This window comes from Rissa tridactyla, chromosome 1 (genome assembly GCF_028500815.1).
Source record: "Rissa tridactyla isolate bRisTri1 chromosome 1, bRisTri1.patW.cur.20221130, whole genome shotgun sequence".
In the NCBI taxonomy this organism is placed as follows: domain Eukaryota; kingdom Metazoa; phylum Chordata; class Aves; order Charadriiformes; family Laridae; genus Rissa; species Rissa tridactyla.
In genome coordinates this window covers 114,613,730-114,639,098 of record NC_071466.1, presented here as the reverse complement: position 1 = coordinate 114,639,098, position 25,369 = coordinate 114,613,730, and the positions used below count along the sequence as shown (strand labels likewise).

Sequence of the window (25,369 nt, the reverse complement as noted above, 5' to 3'; positions counted from 1 at the left end):
GATTTATACTGTTTCAAGAAAGTAAGACTTTGTATTACTCATTTCTTCTTTGACATAACAACGAATGATAAGCCTGACTTGGGGGCAGTGGAACGAGTTCCTGCTCAGTGCCTTATCTGCCTTTTTGTTTCCTTGTTGCATCAATTCTGTGTATGAAGTATGTGTTTTGTAGATATAAATAGTTGTAGTGCATGTAATGATGTATATAAAAGAAAGGAGCTTATTTCCCAGAATAAATGATAGGTAGTTGCAAATGGACTCTGTGCATTTGAGTAGTGTCTGAAGACAAGAGAGCTGGCATTCTCTGTGGGTTTTTTACCTTTCTGGGGATTGCATGATTAGGCCATCTGCAATGAGGCTGGTAGGGATAAGGTAGTTGTCTGTGCATATGCAAAAAAAAAAAACAAACCCTAATTTACGATGAAAATTACTAAGTATCTTTTTGGACCTGACATCCCTTATGCAAGCATGCTTTGGTACTTCCCTGTCTTTCCCAAACCCCAGATAAGACCATTTAATGTAAACATTGTCTTTCTGATGCAGTGCTTTGTCTTTCACTATCACCCAGTTCTCCATCCTGGTATCTCTTCTCCTTCAAATGACTTCTCCATAACCTGCATGTCTTCTTACAGTCCACCTTCTGTTTTTTCTATTGACTTTTACTCTAGTCTGTACCCTCTACTTTTTTCTTTTTTCTTATTTACAGTCTTCATCGTGCTCCTTTCACAAAAATGTCTTTTTTTTTTTTTTTTTGCCCTGTCACCACCATGATAAAATGGTAGGTTGCCAGTTCTGTGGAACAAGACTCTTGTATATTCCTTTCTGGTTTTTGGTTTTTTTGGTTGTTTTTTTTTTACTAATGAACTGCTTTTTTAATCAGTCCAAACGTTCATTTCAAACTTTCTTACTTTGTGCTGATAACAAATGCATACTTATTTAATTTTGACTAGATCTGTTCCTGTAGCAAGAACAGAACACTACTGAACAACTTGAACTTTCATTGTTGATTTACATCATATGAAAAGCTTTAACTTTCCTATGTATCAAATACTATTCAAGTGGTCTCGTTCTGTGGTTTACGTTTTATTTCTCTTTCACTAACATAATCCTTTATATACTCCTTCAAAATTAAAGAATGAAATTATGGACTTACTGACACCAGTAAGAAAACTACTGTGTATTTAATAGATTATGGCAAAAGCTTTGTCATCTTTGTGTGACCTCTTCCTGTTCCACTCTGGTCCTTGATTCACTTTTTAAGCCCATTAACTTGTCAGTTGTGGTACCAGGCAGTACCCAGCAGTACACCATGCAGAAAGATTTAGTTAGAACTTCTTTGACCATATCTTTTGTTCAGGAAAGCTTCTTATCATGGTTTTGTGTGTTCTTGCTGGCTTTTGTTCTTGTTTTTTCTTTTATTTTTTTCAACCTGTGCAATGTCTTGTGGAATATTTCCGTTCCTAAATATTTTAGTGAGCTCTTAGAAGTGGTTCACTAAATACATACTGTGCACGTACAAGTAGAGCATAGTGGAAATGTCACAGTATCCAAGTCAGTCTCTTGTTTTTACCAAGATGCAGCTAATAGGAAACCCTGAAATGGAAACTGTTTCAGTGGGGCAGCAACACATATAATTTACATTGTTACTCTTTTTTTTTTAATACTGGAGTAAATTTTAAGTCTGAAATATATTCTTCTACACTGGGGGAGGGGTGCTGAAATGTAAGTTTTCAGGACTGAAAGTTTCTAAGGCTAGTAAAATAAGCATCCTCTTGGGGGTGCCTTGTAGTCTGCTTGACTTCTCATGGTCAATTAGTATGAACTGTAGAGACTGGGGCTCTGCTCACTAAAGCATTCAGGGGAAAAAACTAATCTGCCCCTAGGAACTGAATACTATTATCAGTGGTGCCACTAACATTTCATTGAATACAAAAACTCCAGATAATTTTTTTTTCTGTGTGAATATGATTCTACTAAATACAAACATGCTGGCATAACCGTCATGTGCTCTGCTTCTGTTGAAAAGTAAGGCACGTCATGCTAAGCAATGCCATGGTCTGTCCACTGTGATGGTGCCTGGCTACTCCTCTGTGTAAGCAAGGTCCTCAGCCAACCAGCCCTTCCCAATACAGGTATACAGACTTGGTGCTTCTGAGTAGAATTCCTTGTTTTCTTATTACTTGGTGGGTGGTTTTTCCGTAATTGACCTGACAAAAGGAGGTAAAAAATGAGGTAAATATGAGGAGTAAATAATGCTGTTTAGTATGGTTGAAACAATTGGAAAATGATCTCTGAGAACTTGGAACAGTTTTGTGAACATTATAAAATCTTACAGTACGATAACTCCAACTTTTTAACACCAGTAGGAAATGAGTGAAGACAGGCCAACCTTGTTGGAAAAGGGAATGGGAGAAGAGCAAGTCACTTATTAGTAGACTACAACCCACAACCCAGAAAACTATACTTTATTTTAAACATTTTTGAAGAGAGGACAGAACTGTGCTTAAATGTTATCAAAATTTATTTCACATTTTTTAAAAAGCTTTAAATTTTAAAGTGACTTAACATTCCTATTATAAGCATCTGCCAAAGACCCCAATGCATTTATAGTTCTCATTCTTTTTTTTTTTTAAGGTACTTGCAGGAAAAAAAAAAATAAAAAAAGGAAGAATACAAAGCAAGAATTATGGTGTAAGCTCTTACTTAGGACTTAACTGTAACTTCAGCACAACCAGCTGCATTGAGGCAGGGTCAATTTCCCTGTATGACTTGATCCTGCTTCAGTGCAGCAGGTTAGACTGGAGACTACATGTGCAACATCCCTTCAAAAATTAACAGTACAAACTAACTGTACTTATCTAGGCTTGAATAATTGTGTACCAAGCAATAGCACGATGTGGTGTGAAATGGCCAGTATATTAAAATAGGAAAATAAGACTACTGGCCTTCTTGACAGTTAGTAGAGTATCTTGCTAGAGCACAGACTTGGTAAGCATTTGTCAGCTTCTATAAAAAAGAAATAGTAAATTATGAAGCCTCTTGAATTCAAACAATGTGTCTGATATCAGAATATTTGCCTTCCTGGATGATTTATTTGTATTAACCTGAGTCTGTTTGCCTTAATGACTGAGGGAATAATAAAGCTGATCTGTTTGCTTTGACAAGAAGGCATTTATTGCAAGTTGTGTGTGTACTACAGAGGCATCTCTTTTGGAGGAGAAAAGGTCAGTAACCAGTAAATGCCCTTTGAAAAAAACCTACAAAAAGTAATAAAATACTTAGTATGATGAATGTAACTTCTAAAGTTGATGTTATCCTGCTAAGTAATGTTATACAATTTTCCATTGCCAAAAGCTTTGATACACGTCATCAACAATGTGTTTATATACACACCACTTTCATGGGTTTGTAAATTTTTTTTATGCTGTACTTTTTTCTTTCCAATTTGAAAAATCTAAGTTTTCATTTCTCAGGAAGTAAGAATAGAAACCAGTTTTCAGCATTCTTTAAATGTTTTGAGTTTTATTCAAACCACATGTAGACAGATAAGTCTACAAGAAAGAAGGGAGGAGCGTCACTTGTAGAATTTCCAGGATTATAACAGGCAGGTCGCCTGCACCCCAGCTGTGGTCCCAAACTCTTTGAATCCAGAAGCGGTTTCCCTGTGATCCAGTTTTGTTTTTTTAATACAAAAGTCTCAAAAGAAGAGACAGAGTATATTGTCCCAATTAAGGCTTTGCCAGAGCTGATATTCCCCAGCACAAACATCTCTTTTTTTTTTTTTTTTTTTATGAAACAGTCTTATGGAGAAAGCTGTGGTTCATATATCTAAGGATAACATTCTGAAAACTTATTTCTGGTTATCTTGAGGGTTTTTTTAATGTGATTTTTTTTTAATTTTCTTCAGAGCTTTGACAATTAACCACAGAATTTGGAAGAAATTGCAGTTCATATTGCAGTTTGACACTTATGATGTTGGGGAGGTCCACCATTATCATTTTCTTCAAGATTTTTCAGGGCAGATGGGGAGGCTTAAAGCCTCAGTAGGAGAACGTTCACTATGTAAAAGCTTGTCTATTCAAATGACGGGTAGGACATTTGAAAGTGCTGCCTACCTATGCTGACTGTGTAAAAATGTAGTACGGGCTTCCATGTTAGCTTTATGCATAAAGTATAGTTGGTAAGAGGAGGAGGAAAAAAGAAAAATAATCATTGTCATGTCCTGAAAATGAATGGAGGCTGGTGGAGTGTGTTAAGAGGAATCATCATTCATGCTTCTTGTATTCTTCGGTCTTTTTCTAGGCACCTGCTTTTGACCACTGTAAGGCAACTAAATAGACATTTACAGAATCACAGAATGGTTCAGGTTGGAAGGGACCTTAAAGATCATCTAGTTCCAGCACCCCTGCCCTCAGCAGGGACACCTCCCACTAGACCAGGCTGCTCAAATCCTCATCCAGCCTGGCCTTGAACACTTCCAGGGATGGGGCATCCACAACTTCGCTGGGCAACCTGTTCCAGTGTCTCACCACCCTTACTGTAAAGAGTTTCTTCCTGATATCCAATCTAAATCTCCCCTCTTTCAGTTTGAGAGCCGTTACCCCATGTCCTATCGTAACACTCCCTGAGAAAGAGTCCCTCCACATCCATCCTGTAGGCCCCCTTTAGGTACTGGAAGGCTGCTACAAGGTCTGCCTGGAGCCTTCTCTTCTCCAGGCTGAACAATCCCCACTCTCTCAGCCTGTCCTCATAGCATAGGTGCTCCAGCCCTTTGATCATCTTCGTGGCCCTCTGCTGGATCCGTTCCAACAGGTCCATGTCCTTCTTGTGGTGAGGGCTCTAGAGCTGGATGCAGTACTCCAGGTGGGGTCTCACCAGAGCAGAGTAGAGGGGCAGAATCACCTCCCTCAACCTGCTGGTTACACTTCTTTTGATGCAGCCCAGGATCCGGTTGGCTTTCTGGGCTGCAAGTGCGCATTCTGCTCATGTTGAGCTTCTCGTCTACTAGCATCCCCAAGTCCTTCTCCTTAGGGCTACTCTCAAGCCAACCTGTATTTGTGCCTGGGATTGCCATGACCCAGGTGCAGGGCCTTGCACTTGGCCTGATTGAACTTCATGAGGTTCACACAGGCCGAGCTTTCAAGCCTGTCAAGGTCCCTCTGGATGGCTTCCATTCCCTCCGGCATGTTGACCGTGCCATACAGCTTGGTGTCGTTGGCAAACTTGCTGAGGGTGTACTCAATCCCACTGTCCATGTCACTGACAAAGACGTTAAACAGCACTGGTCCCAGTGCTGGTCCCCGAGGAACACCACTCGTCACCATTTTCTGTGTGGACATCGAGCCATTGACCGCAACCCTTTGAGTGCGGCCATCTAGCCAATTCCTTATCCACTGAGTGGTCCGTCCATCAAATCCATGCCTTTCCAATTTAGAGACCAGGATGTCATGTGGGACAGTATCAAATACTTTGCATAAGTCCAGGTAGATGACTCAGTTGCTTTCCCCTTGTCTACCAGTGCTGTGGCAACATCATAGAAGGCCACCAGATTTGTCAGGCATGATTTGCCTTTGGTGAAGCCATGTTGATTGTCACCAATCACCTCCTTATTTTCCATGTGCCTTAGCAGGGTTTCCAGGAGGATCTGCCCCGTGATCTTGCCAGGCACAGAGGTGAGACTGACCCATCTGTAGTTCCCTGGGTCATCCTTTTTTCCCTTTTTGAAAATGAGGGTTATGTTTCCCCTTTTCCCACCAGCAGGAACTTCACCAGACTGCCACGACTTTTCAAATATAATGGAAAGCGGCTTGGCAACTTCATCTGCCAGCTCCCTCAGGACCCGTGGGTAGATTTCATCCGGTCCCATGGACTTATGCATCTTCTGGTTCCTCAGATGGTCCCGAACCTGATCTTCTCCTACAGTGGGTGGTTCTTCATTCTTATAGACCCTGCCTTTGCATTTAATTCTGATTCAATTGGGTTTACTGCTATGTTAAGAAATAGGACTGGAATGTCATACCTGAATGGTGTTAAAGCCGTACTTCCAGTTTGCTGTGATAACAGTTGAGGTTGAGAAGTACTAAAGTACTAAAGAAGAGAGGCTCTAAAAGCAGAAAAAGTCATTATAACAGAAGGCTTCATTTAGTGCTGTGTCACTGTAAATCAGTGTTATTCTGGTGGAAGAATAAGAAATATAGAAGAAGAAATATAAGAAATAAGAAACTATGTTTCTAGATAGACTGAAAGATTTCTTCTTCGAGCAGCAAGTCAGAGATCCCAGGGAATTCCTCAAAATTTCATTCTGTAGCTGGCCTGGTTCTTCTATTCAGTTACTGTGGCTAGAGTACTGTATCCCTGGTGTGACCTAGGATAACCATTTTAAGGACTCAGTGCTTTCCTATGTCTTTGATACACTAGGGGCATACTTTTGTTTTTTCATGACTGTATCACACCAGAAAAATGCTTTTCTCATGGAACTGATTTTACCAATACCTCTCTTCTTACCCCTTCCTCACATGTGATATTTCCTCTAGCCTGTTTTATACAGGAATTACAATGTAATTTTTTGCCTGAATTGATTTTTGTTACTCTTCTGAAGGCCAATATGTCATTGAATACCAGTGCTAGAGGGATGAAAAAGATTTGAAGGTTTCCAAGTCATGTAAACCAAGTGTTTCAACAGGAGTCCATTTGGAATGTCACTTCATTATGTTGTTGCATGGATGACAAGATTAAATGAATGCTTGTAATGAAACTCCCTGTCTTGTAATTTGAAGGCAGTATAGAGTTTCTTACTTGGGTTTGGTAGTATGAATGTTACTTTAATTACTTAAGGGGCTGAAGAACATTTGGTGCAAACATAAGTAAATACAAAGTATCAGAATTGCTTAATACCCAAGAGCTTCACAATTAGGGAAAATAAGGATTGTTTGAAATGTTTGGTTTTGAAATCACAGAATGGTTCGGGTTAGAAGGGACCTTAAAGATCATCTAGTTCCAACCCCCCTGCCCTGGACGAGGACAAATAATTATAAATATCTTAGGCTATCTAGATGTGATTTACATTGTTTCTGTTTATAATCTGCAGACTGTTGCATTGTCATCATTGTTCACAAAGGTAGTAAATTCAGATCGGTTACAACTCCTGGATGAGTTGATTATTTGGTTTGTGTAAATTGGAATAACTGTACTTACTTTGAGACAAATAAAAATACATTAGGGTGGAAAAATACAAATACATTAGGGTGGAACTGTTGACATTCTGTCCCAACGTCCTGTCTGTTTTATATTGTTTAAAAACTTGTTCAGCCTAATTAAACTTCTTACCTTTTATTTATCAAATAAACTACTTACTTTAACTGCTTTTAAAGTACTTAATGTCATACTTAATTCAAAATACAAACAAATCAAAATAACAGGCATCTCTTGACACTGCCTGCTGCATCTTTTAAATATGCCTTCAGTTCTGCTTAGCCTGATTCTTTGAGAGAGAATTGGTAGTAAAGATGTCTAAAGAAGGGAGATCAGGAAAATTTTAATGACCTGTGGGGCGCAGCTTCAAAGTAATCATCATCAGCATAACTACTTTGTGGTATAAATGGATTTCTAGCCTAATAAACAAGTGTGATGTAAATTTTCATTATAGTACTAGAAAGTTAATTTAGTTGTTGAAATTGTGATCTTGAAATCTTGTACATAGTAAAGTTGTCCAATATGCAGAATATGTAGGAAATAGCAAACTTGAATTAATTCCTAGATAAAATTAGTATGCATCGCACGTCAATGATTTGTCTTTGTTTTGTGTCTCTAATCAAAATTTCAGTTAATTTCAGTTTTGTTCTCTGCTTCCCCCACATTAGTTCCATTGTCTTGATTTGCATCATTTGTACCAGCTGGTTTCTTGTCAATCTGTAGTTTGGACCTTTACATCAAACAGCAAATTAATTACAGGAAAAGAAATCTCAATAGTACTTCTATGCCTATAGGCTTTCACAGATATCAAGAAGTGAATGTTGATGATTCTTGTCAGAAATGAGAAATGGAACATGGGGAGGGGGGCAGCACATGCTTCACAGGTACCATTAGTTATCTCTAGAAGTAAGTGTTGGTCAGTTACCCATACCTTCCCTTTCCTAGACCCGACCCTCACTCCTTACAAAGTCAAACTAGGAAAAAATAGCCATTAAAAAGAAAAAAGTAATAGAGAGATGTATTTTTTGTTAAAGGATGCGTAGGCAGGGGGCGTGGAACTAGATGATCTTTAAAGTCCCTTCTAACCCGAACCATTCTGTGATTCTGTAATGCGTCTCAAGTGCAGAAGCACTCTCAGGAATTTATTGGAAGGCCTGTTTGTATCCTAAATGTTAGTTCCTTTTCCCTATATCACATCTTATAACAAAATAAGCCTACTTGAATTTGTTGTGTCGTAATTAATTTGGTTTTCTTTCTATAAAGAGAAATCAAGAGACCTTTTTAAAATTAAGTAATGTGTACAAAAGACTCATGAGTGCATTGTCCAGAAGGTGCCTATGGAAACAGAGCTGTAAAATGCAAGCAGTCAGCGTTTAGACCCTCAATATCCTTTTCTGACATCAGCAAGTAATTTAGTTTTCTGTCAAGTTGTTGCACTTTGTTAATTTTTTTTATTTTTTTTCCTTAATGGCCATTAGTAATGGTTAGGAAATGAACATTGCTTTTGTATTTTGCTGCCACTTCTGTTGTTCTTGAAAAAAACAGAACCAAACAAACAAAAAACAATAAAATGCGGGGTTCAAAAAACACTAGTTACTGTGGTGGGGAAATAGGCAAAATGAGTGGAGATGAGGAAATGGGTATATGGTATAAACATGAAGGAGACGTGCTCTGCTTGCACTGAAATGCTCTATTGAAATGATGGGCTAGTTCAGTCTAATTTATTTGCTACTTTCTATTGCTTATTTCCCTCATTTTTATGTTTTTCTTGAACAAATAGGTAAGATTTCCTTGGCTATCTTTTCAAGATACACATCATCTCTGACTTTATGATGGTTTTTGCTGTCTTTAACTGAGCTATCTCATGTAGTCTAGCTTTTCAATAGCACGCAGATCATAAAAGAAGCTGATACCTTGCCCAGCTCATAAGAGAATATTGAATTTGGTTAGATACAGTGTCTGTTTTGTAGCAATATCCTCCCCTATTTTCTGTACTGTATTGTTAGCACAGTTTAAGAGCTCAGTCCAGCATTATTCCAAGGTCATTTTCAAAGTCCTGCTGTGATTCTGATTCTTTTATATTTGTCTCTGGTTTTGAGCTGAATGTGAAATTCAGCGGTTTAGCTTTTGAACGGGAAAATTAATTTACAACTTGTCAGTTCGTTTACAAAACGAATACCACTGTGAAGGATTTTCCTAAATGTATATGCAGCCTTTCTCTTTTGTCCTCTGTTCATTTCTTTGTTCCCCTGAAGCATGGAAATACACAAAAATCACTTCGAAAAATCTGAATTCATAGCTGTCACTGCTGACCGTATCCTCCAGGCCTTCCAGGCTGTGCTGACCGTGTGAGACAGCAGATGGTGGCTGCACATGCAGGGTATCCATCCAGGAAACAACACTTGCCTTCTCTCAGCATCCCTGCCCTTCGTCTGCCCACAAAACTCCACTTTATTGACAAAACTCGAGTAACTGCTTGTCAAAATGTTAGGATCTTTTTTTTTAATGGAAGCCCTCTTAAATTTGATCATATGTATCATCCCATACATACTTCCAGGTACATCACTTGTTCTCTCTGTTTTATGGTGAGTTGGATATTATGTGTAATCTCTGAAATGTTTGTGATGAATCAACTATCATAGGCTTTGAAATGTGTGTTTAACTTTCAAGTTACTCTAATGCATTTTAATCCTTTGTAAAATGAATAGTCCAAAATGAGTGAGGGTCTGCTAGGCGGTGGGTTATAGCATGAGTTAGAACCATTAAATCCATTTGGATTTGCCTCAACCTGTAATAATGAAAGTACATAAAACCAGGAAAACTTTGGATACATGAAAGCCATTCAAAATACTGAGTCCCAAATGAGGTGTTGCTGTGAATCTTTAGCTTTGACAGCTGATATTTGCTTCAGAGATTCTACGTAAGAGAAACTAAGCTTTTTCTTGATTAAATTACAACTTTTCCCCTTCTTTTTTAATGGAGTGTGATCTAAGTCTGAATAAACCTATTCCTTGCCTTAAAGTGAAGTCTATTCAGTAGTTGTGTGGGCTAGATAATCATGATGAGACTGGCAAACTTGTGAAGCATTACTGCTATAGAAAACCAGATTGAAATACAATGGCGTTCACACACACGCAAAGGGACCTGAATGGGTGGGCACGCAGAGGAACCCAGCGCACAAACGTGCTTCATCCCAGCCTGAACCGTGTATCTCTTGCTTGTGACACTGAGTGTTATGTTTGGCGAGGGAACTCCCCTTGCAAGGTTGATGTATTGATGCCCCCCTGCAGTCACTTGTTTTCAGTATCAAATACTGAATGCATTATCATTAGTCATTGTGCTTTACTGTCTATAATTGAGCCTGCTACTTGAACTAGGATGTCTTTTTTGAATTTTTCTAGGAAGTAAGGAACAAAGATTCCAGTTGTCTTATTTTAATAGTTATTTTTCTACCACTGGAAATGATGACAACAGTATTTTTAGTCAGGATAAAAAGTCAAAAAAAGTGGTCGAAGTGCATCCAACTGGTGCTGTGATTGTTTGAAGTTTGACTGACAAAATGGGAGATTTTTATCTCTCTGGTCACCTGAATGGTAGTGCTGATTTGTTAAGTGCTCTAAAACAATTGATTTCTACTGTTAAAGTGATGGCTATAGTGACTCTAAAATTTTTATCTCAGTTGACTGAATTTCTGTTGCCCTTAAGGGATGGGAATGAGAAATTGTTATTCATGGGTGGCATGATAGCATAGAGGTTGTAATTCATTCACCAGTTTGTACTTCCCCTGGAGTCCGTGGATATTTCGCTCTGATAGTTTTATTGGCCAAACAAACCTGTTAACCACCATGAAAGTTCTGAGAAACAATTTAATAATAAAATGGCCGATTTATAAATGGAGAATTATTCTTTGGAATTTAAGACTTGTAGAAAGGAAATCTACTTTGATGTATTTTACTTTTGTGGTTTTCGTGTATTTTTAGCATGTGATTTCACAGATCCTTAATATTTTTAAATACAGGTAACGAATTTGGACATCCGGAATGGCTTGACTTCCCCAGAAAAGGGAATAATGAGAGCTACCACTATGCCAGAAGACAGTTTAATCTTACTGAGGATCATCTCCTTCGCTATAGATTCCTAAATGCATTTGATAGAGATATGAATAAACTGGAGGAAAGATTTGGCTGGCTTGCATCTCCCCAGGTAAGCTTTATATACTAAATGATAAGTTCTTAGTCACCAGTTGGTTACGTGTTCAGAATAACAATGCCAAATTTGCATGCAGAAATTTTAAACAGCACTTTGTTATGCGCTGCGTAATGCCCCACCATATATTTCAAGTTGTCAAAACATGTCACTGAAATGTCTTCTACAGATAATAGAAATCTGAAACAGTCTCCTTGTAGCTTCATAGCAAGCCCTTTTCCTATTATTTTTGCTATTTTTATTTAGTAACTGCAGATTGGATAAAGCAGACTATAAAATTGTCTGTAATCCAATCCAAGGATTGCTTTGAGAACGTGTAAATTGTTCTGACGATTTACTTCTATATAAATAATTACACTGTTACGGAGAAAACACTTTCAGTATAGTGTAAGTTATAGTCTCCAAGTCTTCAACCTGTCACGTTTGTATTTGCCTTTCTTACCCAAATATCGCACGGTACTTTTTATCAAAGCAACTCAATTACTATAATTTCTCAGTGCTTAATTATTCCATGCTAGTCATAATTCACTTTAAAGAATTTTTTTAGATGGATGTCTAGTTATTTATTAATGGCTTTAGCAAATAGAACAAAGGTGGTATGTGTAGCAGTTTAATGTCAAAAATCAAAGCTATTTCTTACACAGAGTTAGAAAAAAAAACAACAAACACCAAATTAAAAAAAAAACACATATTGAGTCCTTCATTTTCTAAATTACTAACGGTAGATGTGAGGCAGATCCCCATGACAAATAGACTGAAGATTTGATTTGACAGAAGGAATGAATTTTTTGCTAAAGGAAAGTGTGATTAAAAAGACCATGTTACCAATCTTTGAGCAAGAATTTTTCAAGTGCTCTATACCTATCGTGCTTCTACCTCTTTAATTTTACATTGCCTTATAAAAAGTAAGCCATGGTTTAGTAATCAAAAAATTTTATATGACCTTACATAGGTAAACAATTTGCATGTTAATGCCCTCATCTATGTTGTTTGAATCTTTGACTCTTTTACTTGGAATGAGGTATAGAAGCAGTGGATTTTTTCTTTTTTTTGATTAATTCAGTTAGAAATGAAATATTTTATGGTATTGGATTTTTATTTTTTTTCTTTCCTAGGCCTATGTGAGTGAAAAGCATGAATCCAATAAGGTCATAGCATTTGAGAGAGCAGGTCTCGTTTTTATTTTCAACTTCCATCCGTATCAAAGTTACGTGGACTACAGAGTGGGTATTGAAACTCCAGGAAAATATCCTTTTCTTTACTGTTTTGCTTATATAGAAAAGCTTTAGAAGTTGAAAGCTAATTTTATTTGTTTCCTAATATGAATGCAAACTGTAGTTAAAAGGTAAGAAACCACTTACTTGTCATCAGTATAATCTTGCTTTAATTCTTAGCGTACAGCAAAAAAATAATTTACAAATTTGCCTTCTTCATAAGAAACCATTTTGTAGAACATGAAAGCAGAAATAGCAATTTAAAGATTGTATGTTAGTTTCCTTGTGAAGCCTTGTTTTCTGGAATTATGTTGAGGCATGAAACAAAGTAACTCCTACTTGTTAAATAAGCTACAGAAGTGACAACAGCAAGGTGAGGCTGGGCAGGCAGTCACACAGGAAAATGCATTAGCTTAAACCTTCATCAGGAATGTGGTACAATTTCTGTTTTATAATTGGGTGGACCGGGGATGCGCTCTTAGCTCAGCCAAGAAGTGGTAAATGATTACTCTTGAGTAATTGACTGGGTTTGTGTTTGTGTCCAAATTCTTAGCATTAAGGGAGATTAAAAAAATTAATGCTAACTTGCTGGAGGAATTTAGTTTGCCCAAATTCAGTTTGTGTCAAGTGCTTAGACAAACCAGAGTCTAGTGAATCTTCCTGTGTCAGTAATGAACCACTGCAGTTCCAAACTTTTTGGCCTACTCTTTTTTTATTTATCACCAACTTCAGTAAACTACTGCTATATTTTTAGTTGCTTTAGTTCAGCGTTGCACCTTATACCCACTGAGCACCGCTGATCTGACCTGCAGGGTCTCAGGCCTTAGCAGGATTCTGGGTTAGAAACATCAGGTCAAACCCACCTTCTTCAGTGCTTTCTTCTGCTACCTCTGTGCTGCTACTGGAACTCCTGGAAAAGGTAGAACGGAGTAGTAAATTGGAGCAGTAAAATCTTAATGTGGTGTTGAGATGTACCAATACTTGACTGTGGCAGGCTTCAGGTATCTATCTGCCCATTTAAGTTGATGCTACAGCACTTCATCTCTCTTGTATGAAATGCCTCGAGTACTACAAATGGAAAAAGATGTAATTTCAATGTTAAGGACTATAATGCATTACAGAATTAGCATGACTTTTTTGCTCTGATACTTATACAGATACAGTTAAATCCAAACCACGTGTTGTTGTTAACTTTCTGCCTTTCTTTTTCAAGGATGCTAGAGGTTCAATTATCAGAAATGTTTAAGAAATATTTCCAAAAAAATCTCACTCTTAACTTCAGTATCACTTTTTTCTTCTCTTTTCCATAACGTGTCTTCAGGCTTGTATTTAATTGCAATTATATATGAGGCTGTCTTCCTAATTTCATTTTCTGTTTTGTGCTAAATGAATTAAATAATTGTTTTTCTGGGTGTGGAAATGCCCTGCAGACATTGCTAAAAAAATTCTACTCGTCGGCACTTATAGCTAAGATGGGACTAAGCTGTGCTCAGGCACTTGTGACACTATTTGGGCTTTCTTTATAGAAATATTTTTATGACCACTCTTTTGACAAAATATTTTATATAAACAGTCTTTTGGGTTTTATCAGTGCTCTAAATTTTTCAGTCATTTAAAAAAATATTTCATGTCTCTATTTTACAGGACTAGTATCTCCTTTAACCTTATAAATTAGGCATTTACTGTTTGTGTAGAATCCTGAGCGTGTTGCTCCTGTTTCAGCTGAGGCTGCTCTATAGTAGCTCTTCTGGAAAAAAATGCAAAAATCTTCTTTTCACTGGATTTACTTTACAAATTAAGGCCCTGTTGGGTTTCAGTAAGTTATCTGTTGCTGGTTCACTCTGGGCATTGAAGTATCTTTCTACTGCATATTGGGCAGAAACACAGTCATTGCTAATTGATTTTTAATTTATTTTTTTTTAAATGTAAGCAGAAACTTTTTAGAAGATGTTTGCTATTCACTTAGTAGATGATGAGGGGAGTTTTTACATCTTTTATTTATTTTGGTTCACTGAAAATCATACCGAAACTTAACAACAGATCAACTGTGTTCGGAACAAATTTGATATAAACAAGGCATACAGATGGTGTTTCATATTTGCAGTTTATGTCATATTGTTTCATATATTAGTGCCTGTACACATCCTTATCTTTTAAGTGTGTGCATTATAATTCTATTTACATCATATATAGTTTAAATTTAAATTGTTGAAGCATAAAGATCCATATTAGCTTTTCATTCACTAAGCTAAAGTTTTTATTGCTAATGGAACTGCCAGTTACAAACAGCGTATTTGCTTTCATTAAGGTGCTTTGTCTGACTAACCCCTCCTGCCCCAAGCAGACAGTGGATTTTGTGGTTCTCTGTCCTCAGTGTGAGACATTCTCCACTGCCTCTGGCAGGAGCAGATGGCTCTAAGTGCTGCTGCTGCTCTTCTCTGTGAAACACAGTGCACCTTCACCTCCGAGAGCCTTGTTCATATGGTTAAAAAAGCGTCTGTCCCATCTTATGGCATTGTATTGTTTACAACTCTGAGAGGAAGTAGTTCTCTTAATTTAGTGTTCTCACTTGGGAATCTCAAATACAGAATATTCCCAAAAATCACCTTTTCAACAAGCAAAGGCTGCGTTGCCATTCAGTGAGACCTGGACAGGCTAGAGAGTTGGGTGGGGAGGAACCTAATGAAGTCCAACACGGGTAAGCTGGTAGGGTCCTGCACCTAGGAAGGAATAACCCCATACACCGGTACAGGTTAAGGGTTGACCTGCTGGAGAGCAGCTCTGCAGAGAGGGAGCTGGGAGTGCTGGTGGACAGAAAGTTGACCATGAACCAGCAATGTGCCCTTGTGGCCAAGAAGGCCAATGGTATCCTGGGGCGCAATAAAGAGAGCGTGGTCAGTAGGTTGAGGGAGGTCATCCTCCCCCTCTACTCTGCCCTGGTGAGGCCCTACCTGGAGTACTGTGTCCAGTTCTGGGCTCCCAGGTTCAAGAAAAACAGGGAACTGCTGGAGAGATTTCAGCGGAGGGCTAGAAAGATGATCAAGGGAATGGAGCATGTCTCTTATGAGGAAAGGCTGAGAGACCTGGGTCTGTTTAGCCTGGAGAAGAGAAGACCGAGAGGGGATCTCACTAATGCTTATCAATATCTAAAGGGCGGGTGCCATGAGGGTGGAGGCAGACTCTTTTCAGTGGTGCCCGGCAACAGGACAAGGGGCAATAGGCACAAACTGGAACACAGGAGGTTCCATCTAAACATGAGGAAAAAGTTCTTGGCTTTGAGGATAACAGAGCACTGGGGCAGGCCCAGGAGAGGTGGTGGAGTCTCCTTGTCTGGAGATATTCAAAACCTGCCTGGATGCATTCCTGTGCAACCTGCTCTAGGTGATCCTGCGTTAGCAGGGGAGCTGGACTAGATGATCTCCAGAGGTCCCTTCCAACCCCTGCCATTCTGTGATTCTTCCCCTATTCATTTTATCCTGTGGCAGTTCAATGCATGAACCAGGGGAAATTCCAGAAAATCGTCTGGAAGGGAACTGTTGCCAACTGGCTATGTCTGATTTAACTTTGGATTTTTACATGGGAAGGTAGGAACCTTATCTTCCTTACAGTATCTTAAATTCTGAAGATGCAAATAATTCTGAACAATATGAGTACTTTAGTAGATATATTGCAAGAGATTGTGCAAGTTCTCGTTCACAAAGCTGGCCTGAATCTATCTTCAGGTTTCAAAAACTGCAGTGTTTTGCATGGTTTGTCCCTCAAGGTGAACATAGCAGTGATTCCCATCCCAAGAGAATAAAAAAACCTCCTCTCAGTTGAAAAAAGTGTCTCATAAAGACACTTTGCTAGAAATGGACATGTTTGAACAAATAATTTATCTCCCTTAAATTTTTAAGTTTAGCTTAAAAGTAGATTGAACGTATCTTCATCAGACTTTCTTGAAACAAAATTTAGGAAGTTGTAGTGGCTTCTGTTGATTGTTGAAATGAAAATCATAATGCTTCTTAAACTGTTTTGCATAAAGAGGAGAAAATAACAAAGGAGTGAAAAGGAAAAAACAAGTTTAACTTAGGTCAGAACTTTTTGATTTGGCTCGTAAGTGTCTTTATTTTTTTACTTTTTGGCCTTTGAAATGAAAGTATCTCGTTTATGTTAATTTAAATCTCTTTTTATCCAGGAAGCTTATTTATTGTCCATATTAAAAAAAAAAAAAAAGTCACTGTGTTCTCATCCAATGCCATCACATGGGATGAATCATTGGGACTTCTTTTCTAAAGGAAGTGCTTTTGACTGTATGTATCAAATAAGACAACAGACCCTGATACCTACACCATAAAAATCTCACCTCTGTTTAGTGCCTCTTGACAACAAAGTCCTTGGACAATAAGTTGTCTATAAACACCTTGAACATACCTAAACTCTTCATTTGTGTTCTTTATAGGAGAAAGCTAAGCTGTACTGTGTCTTAGCAATTGCATTCTCCGTATCTTTTCATTGATAATGAAGACAGAAGCCCTCCATTATCCCATTCCTCTGTGTAAAAGTTTGCTTCTGACCCAAGGAAAGCTCTGGAGTTGTGGAAATACCATCAAGTGTATTGGAGAACTGCTGAAATATTAGTAATAGCTGCTACGTGATGTGCTTACATGCTCATCATCATAATCGCTTATTTTCAGGAAGCCTCGTCTCAACTAAACTAGACATAACTAATACTATGGCATTAGAACTGAGAAGATGCAGATAGTCACTGAAATGCTTCTCTGAGAAAGGGCTCAAAAGCAGAATCGTGTTACAGCAGTTCCTTAAGGATCCTCTACTTAGCTGAGTAGTGATAACTAACTGTATGCATAGTTGTAACTGACAGCAAATTTGAGGTATTGCAGCATGTGGCAAAGGAGAGTAACTGAAATTGCTTCGCTTCTCACAGACGCGGAGCCCGTGTGTGATACTTATGATTCTGTTTGCAGTGGCTCGCCCTAAAGGTTCTGTATTCTATTCATATCTCCTCTGGTTGCAAGATTAAAAGGCAAAAGTTTACATGTGGGAGACAGTGCTACTCAGATTTGGATTACTTATTTTTTTGTGGGGTTGGTAACTACGTAAGCTGTTAGGAGTAAATGGGCTAACTTACACTATTTCTGTAATCTTTCTAAGACTGGTAAAAGTGAGGCAGTGCAAAAGAAAAGGATAGCATGATTTCCAGAGCATGAAGGAGGCTGAGGCTTGTTTTGGTACTCCAAGAAGAATTTGGCTTGATTTGGCTTTATTTTTTGAACTGGAAGTTAAGGGTATCAAGTATTTTATCAACCACACAAGTCCATAGGAAGTCTACTTTTATATTCCACTTAACCAGAAGAGATACAAGTTGTGTGTGTTCATTTCGTTTAGACATGCTCAGTCTTTCTTGTCTTAGATTTCTAAACTATTAATCAAGAATAGCTGACTTGATCAGTACTTTGTATCAGCTTATAAATGACAACAAAAAAAAACCATGAAGCTTTCTTATTGAAGCTCAGTCTTTTAGAGTAGTCAAATGTTCATAGTATAAAACCAATGCAGAACTGTTTATAGTATCAGTTTTTAAATGAAATTTACCATAAAGTTAACAACCACTATTACCCTCTGATTCTTCTCGCTTTCAGCATACGTTCTTCTTCCCTGCCAACATCCAGCAGGCTGAGTTTTAGTATCTATTTACTTTGAAGTTGTTGGGGTGTTTTAATGTTGACTAGCTTTCTTTCTAACCCTTGTCCTGCAATTAGAGCCATGAATCTTATGGATAGTTTTGTAATGGAACCTTTCAACCTGAGATTTTTAAAAAATGTGTCCTATAAGCAGGTAATGTAGTATGGTGGTGTGCTCTCCCCTTTTCCCCTTCCCCCCCTCCCCGCTCCTGCTCAAGCCATGGCCATCAGCAGGAGTTATGAGTTGCACTTAAACTGTGGGAGATGGCTGGCAACATAATCAAAACACTGTCTGGAGTGGGAACCTAGGTACCTTGTTCCCATGCGAATATGACTATAGGTCAATTATCTTACTCCATAAATAGTGGACAGCCCAAGAGCCCTTTGAGCTCTCCTGCACGGCAGCGGGCTGCACGACAGGATCTCCCCTTGAGTGGGGACGCTCGCTTAAGGTTCTTCTCCTTGAGGTTGAGAGATTCCTTGCCGCAACAGATTCTCGGTAAGTGACTAATAGCATGCTAAACTTAGAAATCTTAGCTAAGTGATATAAGGATTGATTGCGCATATATAATCCTTTAGACATAAACCGTTGACCAAGTCTGGGACTAGGACTGGATCCAGCCGTACCCAGACTCCTCTCTGAGAAGGAGTTTAGAAAGCAAGGGGGTCCTTTCTGAACCTCATGACTCAACGGGAGGGTCTCCCTGACAGCTTGTCTGACCCTGGCCTCTATGCAGCAAATAATCGAGTGTACCCTGGCATCGAATCTCGTAAAACACTGTCGCATTCACTACTAACTTTGTTAAATCACTGTTCTATGTTAATAAACATTTCACTACTACTCTCTTACGAGTGAAGTTATTCACTCCGCCTGCGACATGTGGTCATACATGACGCTAAATCTTCGGAATAACTTCTCCACTTTAAATTCTTTATGATCCCTTTGGAACTCTGACATGAAGCAGAAGTACTTAAAAACAAGAATTTGTTGTCATTCTGTTGGGTCTTTTTTTTTAGAAATTGGTGGATTTTTATTCAATACTCTGAGGCAGTTAAAAATTCTTGTTAATAAAAAGTTGGTCTGAATAATATTGGGAATTGTGGGAAATGTCATGATCCTTTCACTACCTAGGTTTAAGTTTGTTTAATGAATTGAATTAGTCAAATCAGTGCATGTAGCACTTGTCATTAAATTTGCCTTTAAGTTGGATGGCTTTGGTCTATCAGTAGATCATAATAATATATATTACTAAGCTGTTGTTTCTCAGATATGTTACAAGTACATAAAAAGATAAAGAGCTTCCTGTCTCTCTGGCCTACATTTTTGTAGGTGTTCGTTCCTCTGTTCTGATCTCATGGAAAATATCATTATTCTTTCAGGTGTTCTTTATTTGTAGGCTGTTGGGGTAGCAAACCTTATTGTACTTTTATAAGAGAAGTGGTAGTCAGTGGTCATTAGAGTCTTTCTTGTCCCACTTGGTTTGGAAAGTCTTTTTGTGAACAGTCAGCCAGTCAAAAGCTATATGACTTGGAGTCAGTTTTTCCTTCCCTTCTATGCTGCAGTCTTCTCTTGATTTATTTCCATTGACACTGGGTTGCTCCATTCTACTTCTTGTTCTCCTGAGATGATGTACCCTTGTGTGAGACATTCAAGGTCTGAGACCTTGATTTTGTATATCAGCATGGAAGTCTGTAAATGTTGTTGAGCAATATGAATCACTACTGGTTTACCTCTATTTGTATCTTGACATTTTGTGTTGTTGTATATTGCTAAAGTGCAAGCAGTAAAAAAAATGTCATGGGAAGAAATGGTTACTTTGTTAAAAATATTGCCATTTTTACATGGCATAACATAGCAAAGCATTGTAATGCTAGAGTGAATGAATACCAGAGTCTCATGCTTTTTGTTGGCATGAATTTAGGGTGAATAAATACTTTTGAAGTCAGAGTTTTCATAAGCAAATAACTAGATGAGACCTGAGGTATCACAAACGTCGTCATCAAAATCCTGCAAAAATATACTTTTTGGAAAAAAAAAAAAACCAAAACCCAAACATTAATTCAGGCTCTCTGACATTTGCAACCTGCACCTAGAGCTTCTAATGAGCAAATAAGGTCACTTGAATGAGTCACTGGCATGCGATTGCTGAAGGCAAAGAGGCTGCTTTGAAGTGCAGTTATGTAGCTGTCCTTGCCTGTTAGAATTCAGGGGATATCCAGCACGTGGAGACAAAGGACTTAATTTACGATCAGCCAAATGCCAAATTCTATCAAGGTAGTTGATACGTTAAGGTTAATAGGTGTGAGTAAGAAATATAGCACACTAATGTGGGAATGGATCTTCGATCGGTGTAGGAAAGAGCACAGATTTCCAGCACTGTGATTCTGTGTAACCATTAGAGCGGCATATGCTATTGCCCAATTTCCGTTTCATTACGTGAAGGAAAAAGGAAAACATTTTTATGCTCATGCTGGAATTTTGCTTCATAAATTATGCTCTTTCAGAAGCCTTTTCATGAGAAACAGGCAGCTTGAGCTAAGAAATTATTTCTGCCTAATTTGCTTCAGTTTTGAGATAGTTGAATAATCAACATCTGGGTCAGATGTCTCGAGTTCTCTGATTGTAGATACAATTTTGCATGTTAACAGGGAAACCATTCATAAGTTTCCATTTTTATTTTTTCAATACTAACTAGTCATTTCCATGGGGTGATTCCAAGGCCTGTCTACAGTAAAAATTCAATATGGAAAGCTTCTTTCCTCTATTCAAAAGGAACATGGCTGAAAGGAGGGAGAAAGAACAGGAAAAGGGACTTAAAGATTTTGGCAATAATTCCTTTCTCTTCTATAAGATCTCAGGCAGGTTTTTGTTAAACAATTTTTCTGCAGTGTTGGAAGTCTCATTAAAATGAAGCTAAATTGTGTATTTCCCCCGCCTTTTTTTTTAACAAGACTGGTTATCTTTGCACAAAAGTAAATCAGCATTTTGTGTATATGCTTACCAACCACTATGGATTTACATATCTTTAAATTTATATTTGGTTTAAGCAAAAAGCATCCATGTTTGGTTGAAGGAAAAAAGGTACAGTACCCCCCTCCTGCTCAGTTCTGTGTTTTGAATTGAGTGCTAAATGGCTTCAACTATCTTTTAAATATCCTGAGTTGAAGTTCATCAGGATGAGGTGTTTAATTTAATTAGAAAATTCATCTAAATACTCTCTAATATGCTTTTACTCAATAGTAGGTTGACCCTTTAGTATTTTCTAGAATTAAGAGTGTGTGGAGAGGAGGAACAGAGGTACCCTTCATCTTTAAATTAATTATGCTAGTTTCTTCAGTGCAATTCAAGAATTATTAAAAAAAAAAGGGGGGGGGGCGCTAACCACTTCAGGCTCTTTACAGTCCTCCTTGCAGCTGTACTCTCCTTCATCTTCTCTGTGTTTACAGTGTGTTTGATGACTGAGTTCATGTTTTCCTTAATGTGTCTTACTAGCATATACTGTGTCCCTTTAGCTTCTGTATTACTGGCTTTGTATTCTTTTGCGCTTAGCTTGAAAATCTAGTTTCCACTTTCTTTAGGCTTCTTTCTAGGATATGAGGTGAATGAAAAGTTCATTAATTAGCCCTACTGATCTGTGGCTACATTTCTTGTTCTGTGTGCATATTAATAATTCATAAATTATGTTTATGCCCATAGCTTGTTTTTTTTTTTTACAAAATCAATTTCTTTGAGAAATTGCAGGTCTTTTGGTATCCTTTCCCTTTCTTTTGATCCATCTTGAGAATAACAATTGTCACTTCTACAGCTGTTGGTGTGCCCAGCTTCTGTTTTTCTTGTTTTGTTTCTTGTCTTTACTTATTGCCAAAATATCTTCTTTTATTTTACAGGTAGTATTTTGGCAATGAAAATTGTTTCCAGGACAGCTTATCTGTTCTTACTTTCTGTAGGGTGAATATATTCCTTTGGCCCTGGCTCATTACTGTTGCCTTTGACTTCTCAAACCAGCTAATGCCTTTGTACGTGAAAGTTATGTGTTATCTTCATTGTCATCCTGGTGACTTCTCTATCTGGGCACTCTTTCCAACAGCTTTTATACATACTTTTGGAAAACAGGCAATGAATAGCATTCTCTACCACATAACCTTTTGCTGTTGGGAAAACATTGATCATGGTGCCGGTAAATCCAATCTAAAATATGAACTGGAGTATTCGCTGGGGATGGGGATTATTGCAATCTTGGTACTGCTTTCCTAGCTGCAGGCCTAATAGCAGAGATCATGCCTTTCCTAAGAAAAACTTGCCCATAGTGCCGATGTCAAGCAAGTGTTGCAACAGGTTACCCAGAGAGGGTGGGCAGTCTCTGTCTTTGGACGTTTTTCAGAAGCTTACTGGATAAAGCCCTGAGCAATCTGGTCTGACCCTGCAGCTGACTTCCAGAGGTTCCTTCCAGACTGCGTCATTGTTTTTTCCCATCCCTATGATCCCAGTCCTTTGTATGCTGTGTGCAGATATGACAGCATATATACTGTAGCTACTTCTGTAAAGGATTTCCCTTAGGAATCACTGAAAAAGGCTTTATGGGAAAGTTGTTTCATTTATATAAACCCAAAACACCCAAAGCTTTCTCTGGACACCCTAAACAAAGCATCTGGGGGTACCTTAGCTGTTACTTTTGTGAATAAATCTTTTAATCCATGTAGATGTAGTGAGAATGAGTAAATTTAGTCTTCTCATATAGTTAAGACTTGCAGCTGGGTTATGCATGGGATCATGCCAGTGTTCCTATCATTACCACTATAACTGGTTCAGGACAGCCAGCTGATCCCAAGACTCCTTACAGGATCAGAAGCTTTTCAAAGTGTTCCCGTGTTTTCTGTTGTTCATATGCTTCTTCCTAGCCTAAATTCACTTTCTGAGACAAAAATTAAGTGTTTCAGCACAATTTTTGATCCTTTTTGGTTCTGTACTTTTATCTTTCTCCCATCTGTGTTGCCAGAACCAAGAAATGGTAGCAAGGGATAAAAATGAAATCTTTATTAGGCATTCTTTTTTGATATATAGAGAAGTGCAGTGAAAAAATGAGAGCTGGTTTACATATGAGATAAAAAGAAAATAAATATTTACATACACACCCATGCCCTAGGGGCATGCCTGGAAAGCACCAGAGAACCAGAAGTAGGGATGCTTAAGAATTTCATTGTAGGGTAAAATCAAAACTATAATTGCTCCTAATCCTGATGTTTTAAAACAGATTATGAAAAGATGAAGATGAAACCGCCAGGATCACCTACAGTCTTTCTGTATGTGTTTGGTTACCCTTCCTACATGCCCAGTCTTGGTCGCTTATGTCCAGACTTTCTAACCTGATGAGTAAGTTGTCACGGAGGTAATCTGTGTAATTGGGCCTTCTGTATTATATACGAAAGCCCTATGTACTTAGTATTATTTGAATGTATTTGGTTTGTGGTAGGTGTTTATGCAAGTCAAACCAGACCATACAGAAAAGAGTAGTTTCTGTATAAATACTCAGTAAGCCTTACATTGTTTTGCAACTGGTCAGTCGAAATTCTTATCTGCTCTTCCGCAAAGCTTTTAATTATGTTGGACCATCACCCCCACATATAGCACTTGGATTCTTTAGTCAATAGTAAGGGTTGAGGAACAAAATACAAATTATCCTATTTTATGATTTGCATTTACTTAGTGGTGTTTTATGTGTCATTAAACATGCATAAGATTAAATAAAAAAATTGTGTTTAAAATATGTATTTCAAAACATCATAAAAGCATAGTAATTCAGTAATTAGTTTGGTAGATAATGACAGCCTTTCCATTTCCAGCTCTATCTATGCAAGAGTTCATTGCTTTTGCTACTCTCCTCTGCTGTAGTGGTTAGGAAATTCAGTCAGCACATCAAACTGAACAGAAATCACGCTTTTTTTCAATCAGAGTACAGGTGAGTATTTCTAGCACTCTGCTGAAACAAGAGACCCTGCTGCAAAAGAAAATATTTCTATTATGTGCTTAATTAAAATGCACAACTGTTTAATGTTTTCATGAAAGTAGTCTTCAAAAACCTAGATGCTCATAAAACTCTGAAATGTGAAAAGCAGCTCTTCTGTGAGGTTTAAGTTGGAAGGCAAATGGGCATGTTTACCAAACTAGTTATTTTTCCCTGAGAAGTATCTAGTTTGTCAAGATCTTAAAAGTCTTTTTGACCCAATTATTCAGGATCTAGTTAACAGTATTTATGCCAAATATGCTATGTTGCAAGGTGTGGAGAGGCAGTGAATATTAACTGTTTTGCTAGAGAGCACTTCTAGACATACTTTTATAGCCTGGATTAAGGAAACGGGATAAATTGTTTTAAAATTAGCATAGCCATAACAATTGCATTTGCTGTAAATAGTTTTAAAGGAATCATTAGAGATGTCAGGTCTTTCAGCAACATTGGTAAATTATTAAATTTAATGTATAGTGTAGATCACAGAAGCAAAGAGTGAAATGCTTGAGGGAGACGTTCTCCTGCCATGTTAATAAAATATACAGTGGAATAGTAACAGCCATTGCTGATGCTGGGTTTAAAAGGGCACTGGAGAGAGTAACTAGAATTTCTAGTTTGTATTTTTGTATGTAGTACATGACAACAAACAAATGGTAATTTGAATGTGTTTATAAAATAAAGGGTAAGGGAGGTATGCACATATAAGGCATTGATGACTAAAGCTGGCAAAGTATAATTTTCCTAACTTTTAAAAAAAAAAACTTTCCTTTTTTTTTTTTTTTAAAAAAGTAGCAAACACAAAGATTTTGCCAGCAAATGTGGTGATCTGTTGTTTCTCCTTTTGGGCACCTGCCCTCTAGAAATCAACAACTAACTTGGCAGTTCTGGGCCTTTCTCTCATTTTGCTGCACATACTTGTGGGGAAGGGATTTCTTAACATTAGTGATTTGGTAGCTAATTGACAGCTTTTCTCTTTTTCCTAATGTGCTTCTATTTTTCTTCTTTGCCTTCTGTCAGCAAAACCTGTGCAATCTTCTAAACTGAAATATCTCAGAGTAGACTCTTAGTT

At 37.8% G+C, this 25,369-nt stretch overlaps 1 protein-coding gene across 4 annotated transcripts in view; it reads left to right on the top strand.

Moving 5' to 3' along the window:
* Positions 1 to 25,369, top strand: part of GBE1 (1,4-alpha-glucan branching enzyme 1) — a 163,229-nt gene that overhangs the window by 124,057 nt on the left and 13,803 nt on the right. For all 4 annotated transcript variants that reach the window (XM_054191322.1, XM_054191315.1, XM_054191336.1 and 1 more), the window contains 2 exons: positions 11,210 to 11,394; positions 12,513 to 12,643. In XM_054191322.1, coding sequence (XP_054047297.1) covers positions 11,210 to 11,394; positions 12,513 to 12,643 — 316 coding nt within the window. The remainder of the gene's footprint in view (positions 1 to 11,209; positions 11,395 to 12,512; positions 12,644 to 25,369) is intronic.